General features: G+C 35.8%; 1 protein-coding gene across 1 annotated transcript in view; it reads left to right on the top strand.

Annotated features, from left to right (window-relative positions):
* The window catches only part of EMSY (EMSY transcriptional repressor, BRCA2 interacting), a 90,557-nt gene that overhangs the window by 34,872 nt on the left and 36,763 nt on the right, over positions 1-18,922 (top strand). Inside the window, exon 10 of the mRNA XM_069470991.1 lies at positions 6,335-6,589. Within this exon, the coding sequence (XP_069327092.1) occupies positions 6,335-6,589 (255 nt within the window). The remainder of the gene's footprint in view (positions 1-6,334; positions 6,590-18,922) is intronic.

Raw genomic sequence — 18,922 nt, 5'->3', positions numbered from 1 at the left:
AAAACACTTTCTTGAATAGCATGCTAGCAGCAGTGAACAGAGGTGTGGGTGTGGAAGGTTGTCAAGAGGAGTTTATCATAAAATTTACCATATATGCTATTGCCAATGCTTAGAACATAGTGACTAAAGTCATGATTGTGCATGCCTGGTACAACCTCTGGTGTGTGACTATATTCAGTGGTAATGTTGAACAAAGTGGTGGCTTTGAAGGATTCTTTATGTTAAGTGAGGAAAAAAATGAAGTCTGACCTCTTGCATATGCAAAATATATACTTTCAGAGTCCATCAGTAAGCTGGGAGAAATGGATAATGAAGTTTTTAACATCAGCAATGGGGCTCCAGTTGTTAATTTACTGACCCAAGGTGAAATAGCCGAAATGGTTCTGAATCAAGGTGGTTATGATAATAGTGATGATGAAGATGACTTTGTTAACACTGTAGGCAACATGGTGAAAATGTGTGATGAGCTTATTGAAGGACTAGAGCAAAGTGCATTCATAACAGAAAAATAAATCATTTAACTTTATAAAATCAAAGGAAACTTCTAAGACAAAAACTGTTGTTAATGAGGCAGATGACTCTAAGGAAACATTTTAAAAAGCCATCCAGCAGAATGCCTCCTCATCCATAGAGGTTCTACTTCTTGGTCCTTCAACTGCTTCTTATCACCTAAAAAGAAAATATAGTATGCAGTTATAATATACAGTATATAGTAACCTTTTAATCAAAACATAGCATTGTAGGTGGATACTGAAAGCCTATCATTGTTTGTTGCTGTTGTTTAACAGCTGATAACGGTATTCTCATAATGCTACTGTGCTGTTTAGTTACCCTGAACACATTTTTTTCTCACTGTATTAATGGTATATCATATTTTTTACTATTAAGTACTTACATGTGAATAAGTATAAGAAAATGATTGCTTATTAGTAACATATAAATTCAGAGTCAGGAATTATGGTGATGCCAAACAACCTCAGATTGTCCACATGGCTGAGATAGTGACATCTTTGCTTTGTGATGGTTCAATGTATACAAACTTTGTTTCATGCACAAAATGATTAAAAGTATTGTATAAAATTACTTTCAGGCTATGTGTATTAAGGTATATATGAAACATAAATTAATTTCATGTTTAGACTTGGGCCACATCCCCAAGATACCTCATTATGTATATGCAGATGTTCTAAAATCTGAAAAAATATCTGAAACACTTCTGGTTCCAAGCATTTTGGATAAGGGATACTTAACCTGTGTATTGCTTTATACCTGAATTTTTTTTCTTTAGTATCTATGGGTGTAAAACAAAATGTGGGTATTGTTCTTAACATTTATGTGCCATCTTTCCCCTTCACTTTCATGGCTTTTTTTAAAAAAAGCTTTTTGGGCTTCATTCTCTCTCTAGGGCTCATGTTGAAAACTCTTAAGTATTTCATATTTATTCAAAAATACCAATGTACCCTGGACCATAATTTCTCCAAACATGGACTGATATATTTGCTTCAGTGGTATTCACACCAGCCTGTTTTCTTTTGTGCATTCAAATGTTTAATGAAATCCTCTGGATTGTTAATATCTTAATTTACTTGGAAAATGTGATAAGTAGTTGAATGAATGTCATCACATAAATCTGCATTGATTGAGTGATTGGTTTTTCATAATAAAATTTATTATCTCACAAAATCAGAAGTCCAGAAAAAGGAAGGCTCTGGTTAAGTTAGACAATAGCTCAGTGGAGCCATCAAGAAGTTTCTTTTTACCTTTCTTCTCCGCTTTTCTTGGTATGTCAGCTTTTTTCTCAGGTAATTCTCATCATGGGCAAGATGAGTACATTTCAAGAGCCACATCCAGCTATGAAAATATTCAAAGAAAGAAGAAACAATCTCCTTCTGTGGGTCTGTCGTAGGAAAGAGAAAACTTTTCCCAGGAGTCCCCCAGGAGAAGATTGCCCTCATGTCATGTTGGCCACAACTGTGTCGTTCCCTTGCTTAAACTAGTCCCTGGCAAAAGTAATGGGGCCACTGTGACTGGTTTAATTAGGAATTGCCCTCTAGAGCTGGCTTAAGGCCAGCCTTGCTAAAAGTACGGACTAATGCCTAAGAAGGTGGATCCTTTTTTTTTTTTTTTAAATCCTTCTATCCCAAAGTTAAGAAGGTGAATTTTTGAGGAGAGAAGACAGGATTCTGTTAGAAATGAAGAAGGTCAGAGGAGAAAGTAATAACTGGTTTTAGAGCAATTGACTTTTCATTTGCTCCTGTGCATGTCTATGAAATTAACTTATTGATAGAATTGTTCACATTCTCTTTGTTTTTTTCTATTTCGAGGGGTTCTGCTTATTATGTCAGTTACTGAGAAAAAAGTTTAAAAACCTCTAGCCATAATTTTTGCATTGTACATTTCTCCCTGTAATTCTGTCAGTTTTTTGTACATATGCATTTAGGATTGTTGTGTCTTCTTGATGAATTGATCTCCTTTTCATTATGAAGTGTTCCTCTTTATCTGTGGTAACCCTAGATGTTACCATTGATGTCTTTCTTTTTTCTTTTTTTATTGATACAGGGTCTCTGTCACCCAGGCTAGAGTGTGGTGGCCTCATCCTAGCTCACTGCAACCTCAAACTCCTGGACTCAAGCAATCCTCCTGCCTTAGGCTCCCAAGTAACTGGGCCTACAGGCGTGTGCCACGACACCCAGCTAATTTTTCTATTTTTCATAGAGATGGTGTCTCAAGTGATCCTCCTGCCTTGGCCTCCCAGAGTGCTAGGATTATAGGCTTGAGCCACCACTACTGGCCTGATGTCTGCCTTTTCTGATGTTAATGTAACCGCTCCACCCACCTTCTTATATGACACATCTTTTTTTCATCTTTTTGTTTTTATCTCATCTGTGCCTGTATATTTAAAATGCATCTCTTATGAACATTGTATGGTTGAGTCTTGCTTTTTTCTCCAGTCTGACCATCTCTGACCTTTGATTGGAGTGTTTAGTCCATTTACATTTAATATAATTATCAATATGATTGAGTTTAAGTCTGTCATCTTGATAATTGTTTTTATTTGTCTCATCTGTGCTTTTATTCCTTTCCCCCTCTTTTCCAGTCTTCTTTTGGATTTGAGTTTTTTTCTTTTAATGGATTCCATTTTATTTCCTCCATTGGCTTATTAACTACACTTTAAAAAAATAGTCTAGAATAGAGTTCTCAACCTCCACATTATTGACATTTTGGACCAGACAATTTTTTTCTTATGGGGGCTGACCTGTATAAACATTGTAGGATATTTAGCAGTATTTCTGGCCTCTACCCACTAGATGCCAATAGCATACCCCCTGTCATGACAATCAAAAATGTCTGTAAGTAATTGCCAGTTATCCTGGGGGAGGGAGGTGGCAGCAAAATTGCTCTTGGTTGAAAACCCAGCTTTAGAACTTATAGTGTACATTTTTAATTTTTAACGCTCTACCTTCAAATAATATACCGCGTTATGTATTGTTTTAAAATCTTAAAGCAGTACTTCCATTTCCCCCCTCTCATCCTTGTACTATGGTTGTCATACATTTTAATTCTATGGATATATTATAAAGCTTACATTGTATTGTTAGTAATTTTGCTTCAAACAGGTGATTTGCTTTTAAAGAAATTACAAAAGAAGTGGGGGAGAAGGCCTTTTATATTTACCAAGCTCATCTTGTACTTTTCCTACTCTAGCCTTGCAATCAGTTATTTCTTCAAGGTGCCGTGGTTCCTTTTAGTGGAAAGTAATAATTAAAAGTTAAGATTTGGGTGCTAGATATGCTTATTGCTAGGGAATGTGTACATAAACATTCATATTTATTTCTATATATTGAAAATTGTGAGTTCAAATTGATACATCCAATTTTAATCAAACAATGCATGTTAATTATGGTTTTCTCCCTTCCCTTCACTGGAAAAACCTAGCTTCTGTTATCTTGAATATACATATTTTATCAGTCCTCTGGTATGTAACCAATCGCTCATCATTACTGCTGTTGCCCCTCCCCTGTGCAGATGCTCTCCTCACTCCACTAGGTCTCTGACATCCTGTATATTCCTACCTCACCCCACCTGAGTTCTGACACCCTCCTCCAGCCACTGCTTGCATTGATGCCTATCTCGCCTGGGTCAGCTCTGATACCTGTGCTGGGTGGCCTTCCTACCCAAAAGCCCCTTAGTTAGTTTGGACTCTGATACCCACCCTAGCCACCACTTCCCATGGACACCCTGCTCAAACTTTGAGACCCTGTGTAGCTGGCTCACATTCACAGTTCTTTTCATCCCACTTGGGCACTAATGCTATGTGCTGAGCTGCCCCATGAACTGCCCCCACTGTGGACACCCTCCTCATCCTGCTCTCATTCTGACTCCCATGCTAGGCCAGTCTCCTCAGTGGGTTCTGGCACCTCATGCTTTAGGTCACTCTTCTGCTTAGCTGCATAGCTGTCCACTTTGCTTTGTGCCACCTGATGGCTTTAATACTGAATGGTTTGGGAAGCTAAGGGCAAAGGATGAGGAAGAGAACCTTGTACTTGTTAAAATAAGAGTAACATTTGTTAGTTTGTAATGATACACTTGTGTGATCATGTGATTGTCTACTCTAAACTTTAACCGGTACAAAATAGTTTCCCCAGGATCTAGCATATAAAGTATGTACTCAATAAATTTTTATTGAATTTTCAAAAAGATTAAGTACTTTAATCAGGTCACACAGCTATTATGTGTTTATGTATTGAAAATATGGCTTAACTACAATTATCTGATTCTAAAGTAACCTTATATGCTTTTACATCAGATATTTTTCCTATACAAAAGTATATGGAGATCATAGTTGAGTTAGAGAGTTACCCATGTGCACAGTTAGCTTCAATCAATATAAGACCATACATTATGAGTACAATATAAGGGTTAAAGCTTTTAAATGGTTTAAAAATAGTATCTTTCACTTGTATAACACTTTATACACATTGAGTCATAAAATGTTAGCTCTGAAAGGGGCTCCAGAGATAGTTCAGTTCAGCAAGACTAAGCAATACAGAACGTATATAGCACCAAAATGGCTCCCTGCTGCACTGGTATTCAGGGAGGGGTTAGGGTGGGGAGGTGGGGAACTATGTAAGTAATGTGCGTAAGCCCTATAGGTGATTGTGACTACACTTTTTGTCTCCTCAAAGTGTTCCTCAATCTGTGCTCTTACTTGATCCACATTACAACTTTTAGAGGGCAAAAGAAAAATTCAACAAATGAGGAAGCTGAGGCCTTAGAGAATCAGAATGTATTCTCAAGGTTTATCCTTCTCTATTTTTATCATTCTCTAGAGACATAAGAATGTGATATTTGTATTTAAAATTTTTCTGTAATACAGTGAGTGTTTGTCATGGTGAGGATTTGGTGGAGGAAGGTGTGAAAGAAACATTTAAGTACTTGAGAATTAGGCTATTAATTTTTTTCATTGTTTTAGCAGTGCTTAAAAAGTAAATATAATGAGTTATATTCCAGGTTCTCTCTGTTAGAAATATTAATTTATTAACTCATTGACAGATAATAGTCCTGTTGGGTAGTTGATTAATTATAAAAAAAATTATAGATGAAAAATCTGAGAGAAGAAAGAATTTCTCACACTCATACATCTTTAGTGAAAGTTACTAGTACTTCTTATCTATATATGCTTGCTAATATTAACATTGCACTGGAAAGGACCTTATCATCAGAATTTTTTTTGCTGTATCTTAGATATAAAAATTTTTCACGATTATTTACTGAACCAGTTAGAATTTTTAGGAAATGACTTTATCTTATAGATTATTAGAAATGAGATATAGACAAACTATTTTACCTTGCTAAATAGTTCAAAAGATGAATGTTTAAATGTGAGTTACTGTATCTGTTGTCATGTTTAAATTGACTGATTAGAACCTGAAAGGTAATATTTGAAAAATGTATTACTTATAAATAAGATTCAAAAATTAATAAATGTGCTTTATTCTTATATTGTTCACATTGAGAACCTACATTTTCTAAAAAATCTGTTGAGAAACAGGTCAGGGAACATCTTGTTTGATATTTTGTTTCTTTCATTCTAACTCTTCACTGAGGGAAAATCACTTCATTTTTTGAATCTGAGAGCAATGATGCCTCCCTTGCAGAGTTTGCAGACTAGATATCAAATATGTGAAGAACCGCACATTTTTTCTGACTCTAGGTGCTCAATAAATCATAGTTTTTATTGATTTTATCTTTAAACTATTATCTACTATAATAACCAGGAGTAACTTTAATTATGCTTGCCTTTCAAATTCTCTTTTCCCTTGCTCTTGTGCAGGTGTGTCTACATCAGCAATCAAAATGGCATCAACCAGACTTCCTTCTCCCAAAAACTTAGTGGGTACCCCAACTCAGATTCTTGCACAGTTTCCTAAACAGCATCAACAGTCTCCTAAGCAGCAGTTACATCAAGTGCAACAACAGACGCAGCAACAAGTGTCCCAACCTTCTCCAGTATCCCATCAGCAACAGCCTCAGCAGTCTCCTTTGCCACCTGGTATCAAACCTACTATCCAGATCAAACAAGAGTCAGGTAACTGGAAAATGTTTACAATATGTGTTAATTCTTCCCCAATCACCAGTTCTCTGAATCTTCCAGTCCATGAACACCATATGTCTCTCCATTTATTTAGGTCGTCTTTGACTTCTTTCATCAGTGTTTTACACTTTGCAGTATAAAGATCCTGTTCGTGTTTTGTGAGATTTATACCTAAGTGGTGTTGCATTTTCTTGGAGTGATTATAAATGGTATTATGATTTTAATTTCAATTTCCATATGTTTCTTGTTAGCATATAAATATGGTGTTGATCTTGTACCCTTTGACCTTGCTGAACTCACTTACTAGTTCTAGGAGTATTTATATGTAGATTTCTTGGGATTTTCTATGTACAGAATTATGTTACCTATAAAAGGGGAGAGTTTTACTTCTTCATTCCCAATCAATATGTCTTTTATTTCTTTTTCTTGTCTTACTATACTGACTAGAACCTCCAATACTATGTTGAATGAATAAGAGTGAGGAGAGTGGACATCCTTGCCTTGTTCCTGATCTTGAGAAAGCATTCAGTCCTTCACCGTTAATTATAAAGCCAGTTGTAGGTTTTTTGTGGATGCTTTTTATAATGTTGAGGAAGTGCCCTTCCATTCCTAGTTTTCTGGGAGTTTGTATTATGAATGAGTGTTAGATTTTGTCAGATGCTTTTTCTGTTCAATTAACAAGATGTTGTGTTTTTTTCTTAGTCTGTTGATATGCTGGATTATATTGATTGATTTTTCTGCTGAACCAGCCTTGCATATATGAAGTCAATTCTACTTGCTCATAGTGTATAATTTTTTAAATACATAGCTGGGTTCAATTTGTGTCTCCTTGCATGAGAGATTTTGGTCTGTAGTTTTCTTATTTTGTGCTGTCTTTGTCTGGTTTTAGTATCATAAGAATACTGGCTTCAGAAAATGAATTTAGAAGTGTTCCTTCCTTTTCTGTTCTTTTGGAATAGATTGTTGTAAGATGAGTGTTAATTCTTTAAATGTTTAGTAGAATTCTCTAATGAAACCATCTGGGCCAGGAAATTTTTTTTTTTGGAAGCTTTTAATTTATGAATTCAGTTTCTTTAATGGTTATGGAATTATTCAGATTTTCTATTTCATCTTGGTTGAGTTTTGTTAGTTTTGTGGGTTGAGGAATTGGTCCATTTCTTCTAAGTTGTCAAGTTTATGAGTGTAAATTTGTAGTAGTTCCTTATTATTCATTTAATAGCTACAGAATCTATATTAATGTCCCCTGTTTCATTTTTAATACTAGTGGTTTGTATCTTCTCTCTCTCTCTTTTTTTTTTTTGTCAGATTTGCTAAAGGTTTGTCAATTTCATTAATTTTTTTTTAAGAACTAGATTTTTGTTTCATTGATCTTATAATTTTTCCATTTTCAATTTCATTATCTTTATTTTCTTCCTTCTGCTTTCTTTGGGTTTATTTTGCCCTTCTAGTTTCTTGAGGTTGGAACTTAGATTATTATTGATTTAAGACATTCTCTGTTTTCTAAGCACATTGTTAGCATTTACGTCTGCATCTATATAAATACATTTGTGATGCATTTCTCTCAGCACTGCTTTTGCCGCATCCCACATATTTTAATATGTTGTATTTTCATTTTCATTCACTTTAGTGTGTTTTTAAATTTCCTTTGAGAGTTCTTTGACCCATGGATTATTTAGAATTATGTTTAATTTCCAAGTTTGGAGATTTTTCTGTGATCTTTTTTGCTATTGATTTCTAGTTTGAGTCCATTATGGTCTGAGAACATACTCTGTCATTTCAGTTCTTTTAAATTTATCAAGATTTGGTTTTTGGCCCAGAATATGTTCTACTTTGGTGAAGGTTCCACGGTGCTTGAAAAAATATCTGTCCTGCTGATGTTGGATTGAATATTCTATAGATGTGTGTCAGTTAGATCCTGTTTGTTGACTATGTTGTTCAGTTTCGTATATCCATGCTGAATTTCCTATATAGTAGTTCCATCAGTAGGTGAGAGTAGGGAATTAAAGTCCGCAACTATAATTGTAGGACTTCGATGCCTCCAAAAGAGCTCTCTTAGTTTTTGCTTCATGTACTTCAATGCATCTGTTGTTTGATGTACACATATTTAGGAACATTATATCTTCCTGTTACATTGGTCCTTTCTCATTATGTAGGTCCTTTTTTCTCCGGTAATTTTCTTTGTTCTAGTCTACTTTTTTTATTAATATAAAGGCTGATACTTTATTTCCACTCTTAAAATTTAATTCTAATTTCAATTTGGAAAGTTTGCTATGTAAACTAAATAGTAGTAACTATAATAACTAGCCTACATTAGTATATTTTAGTCCATGTTAGAGAACTAAAGTGATTTCAGTTGTGCTAGGTATCAATTTGATTGGATGCAGTGAGTTTTCTGTTGCTTTCTAAAGTCTATTTTATCTGTAATTAATATGTCCACTCCTGTTTTCTTTTGATTCATGTTCACATAGTGTATCTTTTCTCATCCTTTTACTACTTATGTTATTGTATTTGAAGTGAGTTTTTTGTGCACAGCATATAGTGGTTGTGTCTTCGTATTCACATTGCCAATTTTTATCCTTTAAATGATATATTTAGATCACTTACATTTAAGGTAATTATTGCTATGGTAGGGCTTAAGTGTGCTGTTTTATTATTTGTTTTCTGTTTTTCTCTTCCATTTCTTATTCCTCTGTTTCTCTTTTCTTGCCTACGTATGGTATACTTGAAAATTTTTTAGGATTCCATTATTGATTCATTTATATTATTTTTAAGTATATTGTTCTGGTTTTTTAGTGTTTGCTTATGGTATTACAATATATATATCTGTCACTTATCACAGCTGACTGTTTCACCACATATTACTCTACATTTGAAATAATTTTACTTTCCTAATAAAAAGGGGAGCTTTTAGTGTACCTAATGTTGGTTAATGTATAATACATTATTTCTGCAAGATTCCAGTTTCTAAGGTCTGTATTGGTTGCATTTTTATTTGTGAGTCAATTATTAGATTTTTTTTTTTTTTTTTTGAGACAGAGTCTCGCTCTATTGCCCGGGCTAGAGTGCCATGGCGTCAGCCTAGCTCACAGCAACCTCAAACTCCTGGGCTTAAGCAATCCTTCTGCCTCAGTCTCCCGAGTAGCTGGGACTACAGGCATGCACCACCATGCCTGGCTAATTTTTCTATATATATATTTTTAGCTGTCCAAATAATTTCTTTCTATTTTTAGTAGAGACAGGGTCTCGCTCTTGCTCAGGCTGGTCTCGAACTCCTGACCTTGAGTGATAATCCTACCTCAGCCTCCCAGAGTGCTAAGATTACAGGCATGAGCCACCGTGCCTGGCCCAATTATTAGATTTTATTTTATTTTTTGAATAGAAAATATATTTATCAAAAACTGAAAAATGTAAAAAGTTGAACAGTGAATAACTTGTCCTCTTTGTCCTTTATCTGTGTAGTTCTCCCTCACCATTTAAAAAAATTCTTAGTTTCTTATATATTTCATATATATAGAAATATATGTAGATACGTCTACATATATAAGCAAATTTAAATATGGATTCTTGGCCCAGTTTAGTGGTTCACATCTGTAATCCTCGCACTTTTGGAGGCCAAGGTGGGAGCATCCTTTAAGGCCAGGAGTTCAGAAAGAAAGATTCTTAACACTTCCCTTCTTTTTATACACAAGTAGAATGTAATACCTGGACCTTGCTCCCCCGTGCCCTCTTAACAATATATCTTAGAGATCTTTCTAATACAGTCAGTAAGTTAAACGGCCTCTTCATTCTATAATGGATATATAGACATACCTTGTTTCATTGCATTTTGTTTTATTGTGCTTTGCTTTACTGTGCTTTGCAGATACTGTGTTTTTTACAAATTGAAGGTTGTGGCAACCCTGTGTTGAGCACCACTATCTGCACCACTTTTCCAACAGCATGTACACACTTTGTATCTCTGTGTCACATTTTGGTAATTCTTGCAGTATTGCAAACTTTTTTATTATTTTTATAACTGTTGTGAGGACTTGTGATTAGTGATCTTTGATGTTACTATTGTGAATGTTTTCGGCTGCCATTGGCCACGCCCACATAAGGTGGCAAATTTATGTCTCTCTCCCTCTCTTTGGGCCTCCCTCTTCCCTGAGACACAACAGTATTGAAATTAGGCCAGTTAGTAACCCTATAGTGGCCTCTGAGTGTTCAAGTGAAAGGAAGAATTACTTGTCTCTCACTTAAAAGTTAGAAATGATTAAGCTTATTAAGGAAGAAATGTTGAAAACTGAAATAGACTGAAAGCTAGGCTTCTTGCAGCAAACTGTTAGCCAATTTGTGAATGCAAAGGAAAAGATTCCGAAGGAAGTTAAAAGTGCTACTTCAGTGAACATGCAAATGCTAAGAAAGTGAAACAGCCTTATTGCAAGTTTTAGTGATCTGAATAGAAGATCAAACCAGCCACAACATGCCTTAAGCCAAAGCCTAATCCAAAGCAAGGCCCTAACTCTCTGCAATTCTATGAAGGTAAGGAAGCTACAGAAGAAAAGTTGAAAGGTGTAGCAGAGGTTGATTCATGAGGTTTAAGGAAAGAAGCCATCTCCAGAACACAAAAGTGCAAGGTAAAGCAGCAAGTGCTGATGGAGAAGCTGCAGCAAGTTATCCAGAAGATCTAGCTAAGATCATTGATGAAGGTGACTACAACAAACAGCAGATTTTCAATGTAGACCAAACAGCCTTCTATTGGAAGAAGATGCCATCTAGAACTTTCATAGTCAATGCCTGGCTTCAAAGGACAGACTGACTCTCTTTATTAGGGACTAAGGCAGCTGGTGACTTTAAGTTGAAGCCAGTGCTCATTGACCATACTGAAAATCCTAGGTCCCTTAAGAACTATGCTTTATCTACTCCGCCTGTGCTCTATCAGTGGAACAACAAAGCCTGGATGACCGGATGTCATTTTACAGCATGTTTTGCTGAATGTTTTAAGCCCACTGTTGAGACCTACTGCTCAGAAAAAAAAGATTCCATTCAAAATATTACTGCTTATTGACAATGCATCCATTAGAGCAGTAGCACTAATGGAGAGGTACAAGGAGATTAATGTTTTCATGCTTGTTAAAACAATATCCATTCTGCATCCCATAGAACAAGGAGTAGTTTCAACTTTTAAATCTTATTATTTAAGAAATACTTTTTGTAAGGCTGTGTCTACCGTAGATAGTGATTCCTCCTATGGATCTGGGCAAAGTTCATTGAAAACCTTCTTGAAAGGTTTTCACCATTCTAGATGCCACTGAGAACATTTGTGATTCACGGGAAGAAGTCAAAATATCAACATTAACAGGAGTTTGGAAGAAGTTGATTCCAACCCTCATGGATGACTTTGTAGGGGTTCAAGACTTCAGTGGAGAAAATAACTATCTCGTGTTAAAACTTTAACAGATGAGGAGTTGCTTCTATGGATGAGCAAAAAAGTGGTTTCTTGAGATGGAATCTACTGTTGGTGAAGGTGCTATGAATATTGTTGAAATGACAGCAAAGGTTTTAAAATATTCCATAAACTTAGTTGATAAAGCAGTGGCAGGGTTTGAGAGGATTGACTCCAATTTTAAAAGAAGTTCTGCTGTGGGTAAAATGATGTCAAATAGCATCACATGCCACAGAGAAATCTTCCGTGATAGGAAGATTTGATTGATGCCAACTTTATGATGGTCTTACTTTAAGAGATTGCCGCAGCTATTCCAACCTTCAGCAACCACTACCTGGTCAGTCAGCAGCCATCAACACCAAGACAAAACCCTCCACCAGTGAGAACATTACGACTCGCTGAAGGCTGAGATGATTGTTAGCCTTTTTTAAGCAATAATGTATTTTTTAATTAAGATATATACATTGGGTTTTTTTTTATTTTTTTTTTTTTGAGACAGAGTCTCACTTTGTTGCCCGGGCTAGAGTGAGTGCCGTGGCGTCAGCCTAGCTCACAGCAACCTCAAACTCCTGGGCTTAAGCGATCCTACTGCCTCAGCCTCCCGAGTAGCTGGGACTACAGGCATGTGCCATCATGCCCGGCTAATTTTTTGTATATATATATTTTAGTTGGCCAGATAATTTCTTTGTATTTTTAGTAGAGACTGGGTCTCGCTCTTGCTCAGGCTGGTCTCGAACTCCTGACCTCAAGAGATCCACCCGCCTCGGCCTCCCAGAGTGCTAGGATTACAGGCGTGAGCCACCGCGCCCGGCCTATACATTGGTTTTTTTAGACGTAATGCTATTGCACACTTAATAGACTACAATATAATATAAACATAATTTTTATATGCACTGGGAAAGCAAAAATTTCATGTGACTTGCTTTATTGTGATATTTGCTTTTTGCAATTGTCTGGAATTGAACCTGCAATATCTCTAAGATATGTCTGTGCCATAATTTATGTAACTAATCCCCTGTAAGATTGTTTCCAATCATTTGGGTTTTTTTAAAATTCAAACGAAACTTTAGTGAACAAGCCTATACATCGTGATTTTGCATGTCTGTAAGTATATCTGCAGGATAAATTTCCATAGGTGTGATTGCTGTGTCAAAAGATAAAATAATTTGTAAATATTGATACATATTGCCAGATTTTTGTCTATAGCAATTTTCAATTTGTACTCCAACCAGTAATGTATATGAATCTCAGTTTGCTCATAGTGCCCCTTTCCCACCAGTATATATTCAAACAGTTGGATTTTTGCCAATCTCAGGAGGGGGAAATGTTATCTCAGTATTGTTTTATTTTTCATTTTTCTTAGAGAGTGAGTTTGAACAACTATTCATATGTTTTAGTGGTCCTTGTAATTCCTTTTTTTGTGTACTGTTTGTATCCATTGTCCATGGTGTTGTGTTTTGATCAGTTTTTGGGAACTCTTTATATATCAGAATAATTGACACTGTATGTTTCATGATTTGCAGATATTTTTCTCCAAGTTTATTTGTGTGTCTTTTGACTTTATTTATGGAGACTTCTGTGCAAAACATTTTTTGTTTTTATGTAGTTGAATTTAATCAGTGTGGTCTTTAATGCTACCACACATTTTCCATCACAGTTTACATTTTTCATATTTAAATTTTTTTGAATTTATCCTGATATGAAGTATAGATATTACAATATATTGATAGTCATATGTGACATGGGTCTGTAGTTTACTTTTTTGTGTGCAGTGTTTATCAGTTTTTCATTTGAGTATCATGTGTGCTTCCAAGAAAGAATTTTGAAATTTTTCTTTTTTAGTGCTCTGGAATTTTTTAAAAACAGCTTTATTGAGATATAATTCACAAAACATTCAATGAACCCATTTAAAGTGTACAATTCAATGTTATTTAATATATTCACAGATATGTGCAGCTATCATTACGTTTGATTTTAGAACATTTTCATTGCTTAAAAAAAAACCCCTATATTCTTTAGCTCTTACCTCTTACTCTCTGTACCCACCCATTTACCCCCCTTCCCTCCCATCCCTAAGCAGCCACTGATTACTTTCTGTCTATAGATTTCTATACTCTGGTCTGGATTTTGACATGAAAAGACTCATATAATATGTGGTCTTTTGTGACTGGCTTCTTTCACTTAATGTAATGTTTTCAAGGTTCATTCATGTTGTAGCATGTATTAGTACTTCATTCCTTTTTATGGTCAAATAATATTTTACATTTTGTTTATTCATTGACATACATTTGGATTTTTTCTGCCTATTGACTATTAGAATAATGCTTCTAAAAACATTTGTGTGCAATTTTTTGGTATTTAGTCTTCAGTTCAGTGGCATCGTCATAGCTCACTGCAACCTCAAATTCCTGGGCTCAATCGATCCTCCTGCCTCAGTCTCCCTAGTAGCTAGGACTACAGACACATGCCACTACATCTAATTTTTTCTATTTTTTGTAGAGACAGGGTCTCACTCTTGCTCAGGATGGTCTTGAACTCCTGTCCTCCAGCAATCCTTCAGCCTCGACCTCCCAGAGTGCTAGGATTACAGGCATAAGCCACTGCAACCAGCCCTAGTTTCTTTATGTCCTTGTCCATGCTTATTATTCTCTTACTTTTGATTCTAGCCAGGCTAGAATTGGTATTTCATTATGGTTTTAATTTGCACTTATCTGGTGACTAATGACGTTTGGCATCTTTTCATATGCTGATTGTATCTTGTATGTATTTTCCTTGAAGAAATGTCTATTCATATCCTTTGCCCATTTTCCAATTGTGTTATTTGTCTTTTTATCATTGAGTTGGAAGAGTTTATATATATTTGATATTAAACCTTTATCAGATATGCAGCTTGCAAATACTATTTCCCATTCTCTGTGTCCTCTTTTTACTTTCTTGGATGGTATCTTTTGAAACACAAAAATTTTAAATTTTGGCCGGGCGCGGTGGCTCACGCCTGTAATCCTAGCACTCTGGGAGGCCGAGGTGGGCGGATCGTTTGAGCTCAGGAGTTCGAGACCAGCCTGAGCAAGAGCGAGACCCCATCTCTACTAAAAATAGAAAGAAATGATATGGACAGCTAAAAATATATATAAAAAAAATTAGCCGGGCATGGTGGTGCATACCTGTAGTCCCAGCTACTCGGGAGGCTGAGACAGGAGGATCCCCTGAGCTCAGGAGTTTGAGGTTGCTGTGAGCTAGGCTGATGCCACGGCACTCACTCTAGCCTGGGCAACAGAGTGAGACTCTGTCTCAAAAAAAAAAAAAAAAAATTTTAAATTTTGATGACATCCAAGTTATCTATACTATTCTCTTGTTCATGTTTTATTGTTATGTCTAAGAATCCTTTGCCAAATCTAAGATCATAAAGATTTACCCCTGTTTTTTTCTAATAGTTTGATAGGTTTACTTCTAAATGTAAATGTTTGATTCATTTTGGGTTAATTTTATATATGGTGTGATGTAAGGGATCCACTTCATTCTTTTTTGCCCATGCCTATCCAGTTGTTCCAACAGAATTTGATGAAAAATCTGTTTTTTCCTCTATTGAATGGTCTTGGCAGCTGTGTTGAAAATCAGTTAACTATAGATGTGTGGGTTTATTTCTGGACTTTCAATTCTATTCCATTGATCTATATGTCTGTCCCTATACCAGTGCCATACTTTTGATTACCACTGGTTCATATAATAGTAAATTTTGAAATTAGGAAGTGTGAGTCATCCTGTTTTCTTCTTTTTTCAAAGATTGTTTTGGCTATTCTGATTCTGTTGAAATGCCATATGATTTTGGAATTAGTCAGTTTCTACAAAGAAGTCAGCTGAGACTTTGAGATTACATTGAATCTGTAGATTAATTTGAGGGCTATTGTCATCTTAATGTTTGATTCTCTTATCTGTGAACATATTACGTTTTCCCATTCATTTAGAGCTTCTTTAATTTCTTTCAATGTTTTGTAGTTTTCAGAATATACATTTTGCACTTCTTTTGTTAAATTTATTGCAAATATTTTATTCTTTTGGTACTATTATAAATAGAATAGTTAATTTTTTGGATTGTTGATTGCTAATGTATAGATTCTTGTGTGTTGACTTTGTATTCTACAGTGTTGCCGAACTCATTTATTAATTCTAATAGTTTTTTAGTGAATTCCTTAGGTTTTTCTATATAAAGAATCATGTCATCTCCAAATAGAGATAGTTTCTTCTGTTTCAGTTTGGTTGCTTTTTATTTCTTTTTCTTGCCTAATTTCCCTCTGTTACAATATTGAATAGAAGTGGAAAGAGCAGACATCATTGTCTTATTTCTTGTTCCCTCTATTCATAGAACTTCTTGTAGTGTCTCTTGTAAGAAGGGTCTACTAACAACAACACATTCTCTTAGTTTTTGCATATCATCATAAGTCTTTAATTTGCCTTCATTTTTGAAAGATAGCTTTGCTGGATGCAGGATTCTTGGCTGATTTTTTTTTCTTTGAGCACTTTGCATATGTTATTCTACTGCCTGCTGGCCTTTCTTTCCACTGAGAAGTTAGCTATTAACCTTATTGCAGTTCCCTTATAATTGGTCAGTTGTTTTTTTCTTGCTGCTTACAAGATTTATTTATTTATTTATCAATTGATTGTGACAGGGTCTTGCTATATTGCCTAGGCTGGTGTCAAACTCCTGGACTCAAGTGATCCTCCTGCCTCAGCCTCCCAATTAGCTGGGAGATTTCAGCATTTTTACTGAGATGTGTCTATATCTTCTTATTTTTTATTCTATTTGCAGGTTTTTGAGCTTCCTGGATGTATACATTATTGTTTTTTCAGTAAATTTGGAAAGTTTTCAGCCATTATTTCTTCAAATATCTCTTCTTTTCTTTCTGTTCCCTCCTTTGGTACTTCTGTTACATATGTGTTGGTGTGCTTAATGTGGTCCCACATTTCTCTGAGGCTTTTGTTCATTTTTCTTTGTTCTTTTTTCTCTTTGTTCTTCAGCTTGCATAATCTTTATTGATCTATTTTCAGGTTTTCTAATTCTTTCTTCTGCCAGTTTAAATCTATATTTGAGCCCCTCTAGTGAATTTTTAAATTTGGATAAGGGAAAAAATTTCAATTGTACTTTTAACCATCAGATTTTCTATTTGGTTCCTTTTAAATAATTTGCATCTTTTTATTAATATTCTTAATTGATATAACATTGTTACCATACATTCCTTTATTCCTGTAATCATGCTTTTCTTTAGTTCTGTGAATATACTTCTAATGGCTACTTCGAAGTCTTTTTGTGTTAAATCTGACATTTGGCCGCTCTCACAGATAGGTCATATTTTCCTCTTTCTTTACATGCCTCCTTATATTTTTGTGAGGAATTGGACCTTTTCGATACTTATACAATTACAGTTGGCCTTCTGTATCCTTGGGTTCCATATCTGCAGATGCCTATGGATCAAAAATCTTTAAAAAAATAATACAACTGTAAAAAAATAATATAAATAAAACAATACAGTATAACAACTATTTGTATAACATTTACATTGTGTTAGGTATTATAAGTAATCAAGAGATGATTTAAAGTATATGGGAGGATATGTGTGGTTGTATGCAAATATGCTGTTTTATATAAGGGACTTCAGCATCTGCAGATTTGGGTATCCACAGAGGTCCTGGAACAATCCCCCCTCCCCCACTCCCAAATACTGAGGAATGACTGTATAGTAGCTGGGTACTTGTCTTTTCCCTAGGAATTTGTTATTATTTGTTTGGTTATTTGTTTAGTGGCTGGATCAATTATTTTCGTAAAGTCTTTTATTCCTTTTCTATCCCGTGCTTCATCCCTACTCTCCCCGCCCCCGCTGCCCCCCTCCACTCCATTAAACCTCTGCTATTACTCCACAGCTCTGGATATGCCCACAGTCATTTTGGGATGACGGGGGTATTGGTATGGCTTTCTTCCTCTCTTTTCTTGACCATACCCAGCTGTTAAATTCCACTCTATTGTTTTTAGCAATGCCCTGGAACATAAGTTACTCTACAAACTTGTCCAAGTTTTGGGTCCCTTGAAGGAGTAATTTCTGGAGGTAATTTCTGATATTTGTTTTGACCCCAGGAAGGCTCCTTCCAGCTTTCTTATTCTCTGCTTCTCTCCTATAAACTATCTGCCTATAGTCTACACTGCATCTTCATTACATTTATGAATCTCCTTCCCATTACCTGTCACCACATCTTCCATCGTGTTCTTGAGAATGCCCTTAGGCTTGAATGTCCCCATGCTCCATGAAGTCATATCCTTTGGGAAGAGATTAAAAGCTGTCTGTTTTATGACCTGTTTATATTCTCAGGCAAAGACTCTGAGCCAGGGCTCTGGAACTGGGGATGGGCTCAGTGGCAAACTTATCTCTGTGTGACATCCTTGCTTGAGGCACTGAGTACTCAGTGCAGGTAGGGGTGAGGGTTTGGGCAGCAACCTAAGGTCCTCTCTTCTTGCCTTTCCTGGTGGTGGAACTACCACCTCACAAGCCAGGGAAAGGAGTAGTCAGTATTCCAGTATTCTCAGTGGTGCTGTGCCCAAGGTAGAGCCTTTGTCTACAAATTGGAGGCTGGGCAGAATAAGGGAGCTCCCACCTCTCTACTGTACGTGATGGGAGTTTAGCCTTAGCAACAGGTATCTGGAGGCAGGATGAGATAATCTGAAGTCTTGTTTCTCCTGGGAAGAAAGCCCTTCAACTGGGAGCTGGAGGGGAGAAAAGGAACCCTGTGTTCTTGACGGAAGCCATCTGGAATGAAGCCTCCCTCTTGCTGAGCTGGTAGGGGGAAAGAGGAAACAGTTTTGGTTTAAATATCACAAATCTTGCCTTTCTTACTGAATTTTTGTAGATTTTCTT

Source organism: Eulemur rufifrons, chromosome 6 (genome assembly GCF_041146395.1).
Source record: "Eulemur rufifrons isolate Redbay chromosome 6, OSU_ERuf_1, whole genome shotgun sequence".
Classification (NCBI taxonomy): domain Eukaryota; kingdom Metazoa; phylum Chordata; class Mammalia; order Primates; family Lemuridae; genus Eulemur; species Eulemur rufifrons.
The sequence above is the reverse complement of the archived record's forward strand: the minus strand, read 5'-3'. Positions and strand labels throughout refer to the sequence as shown.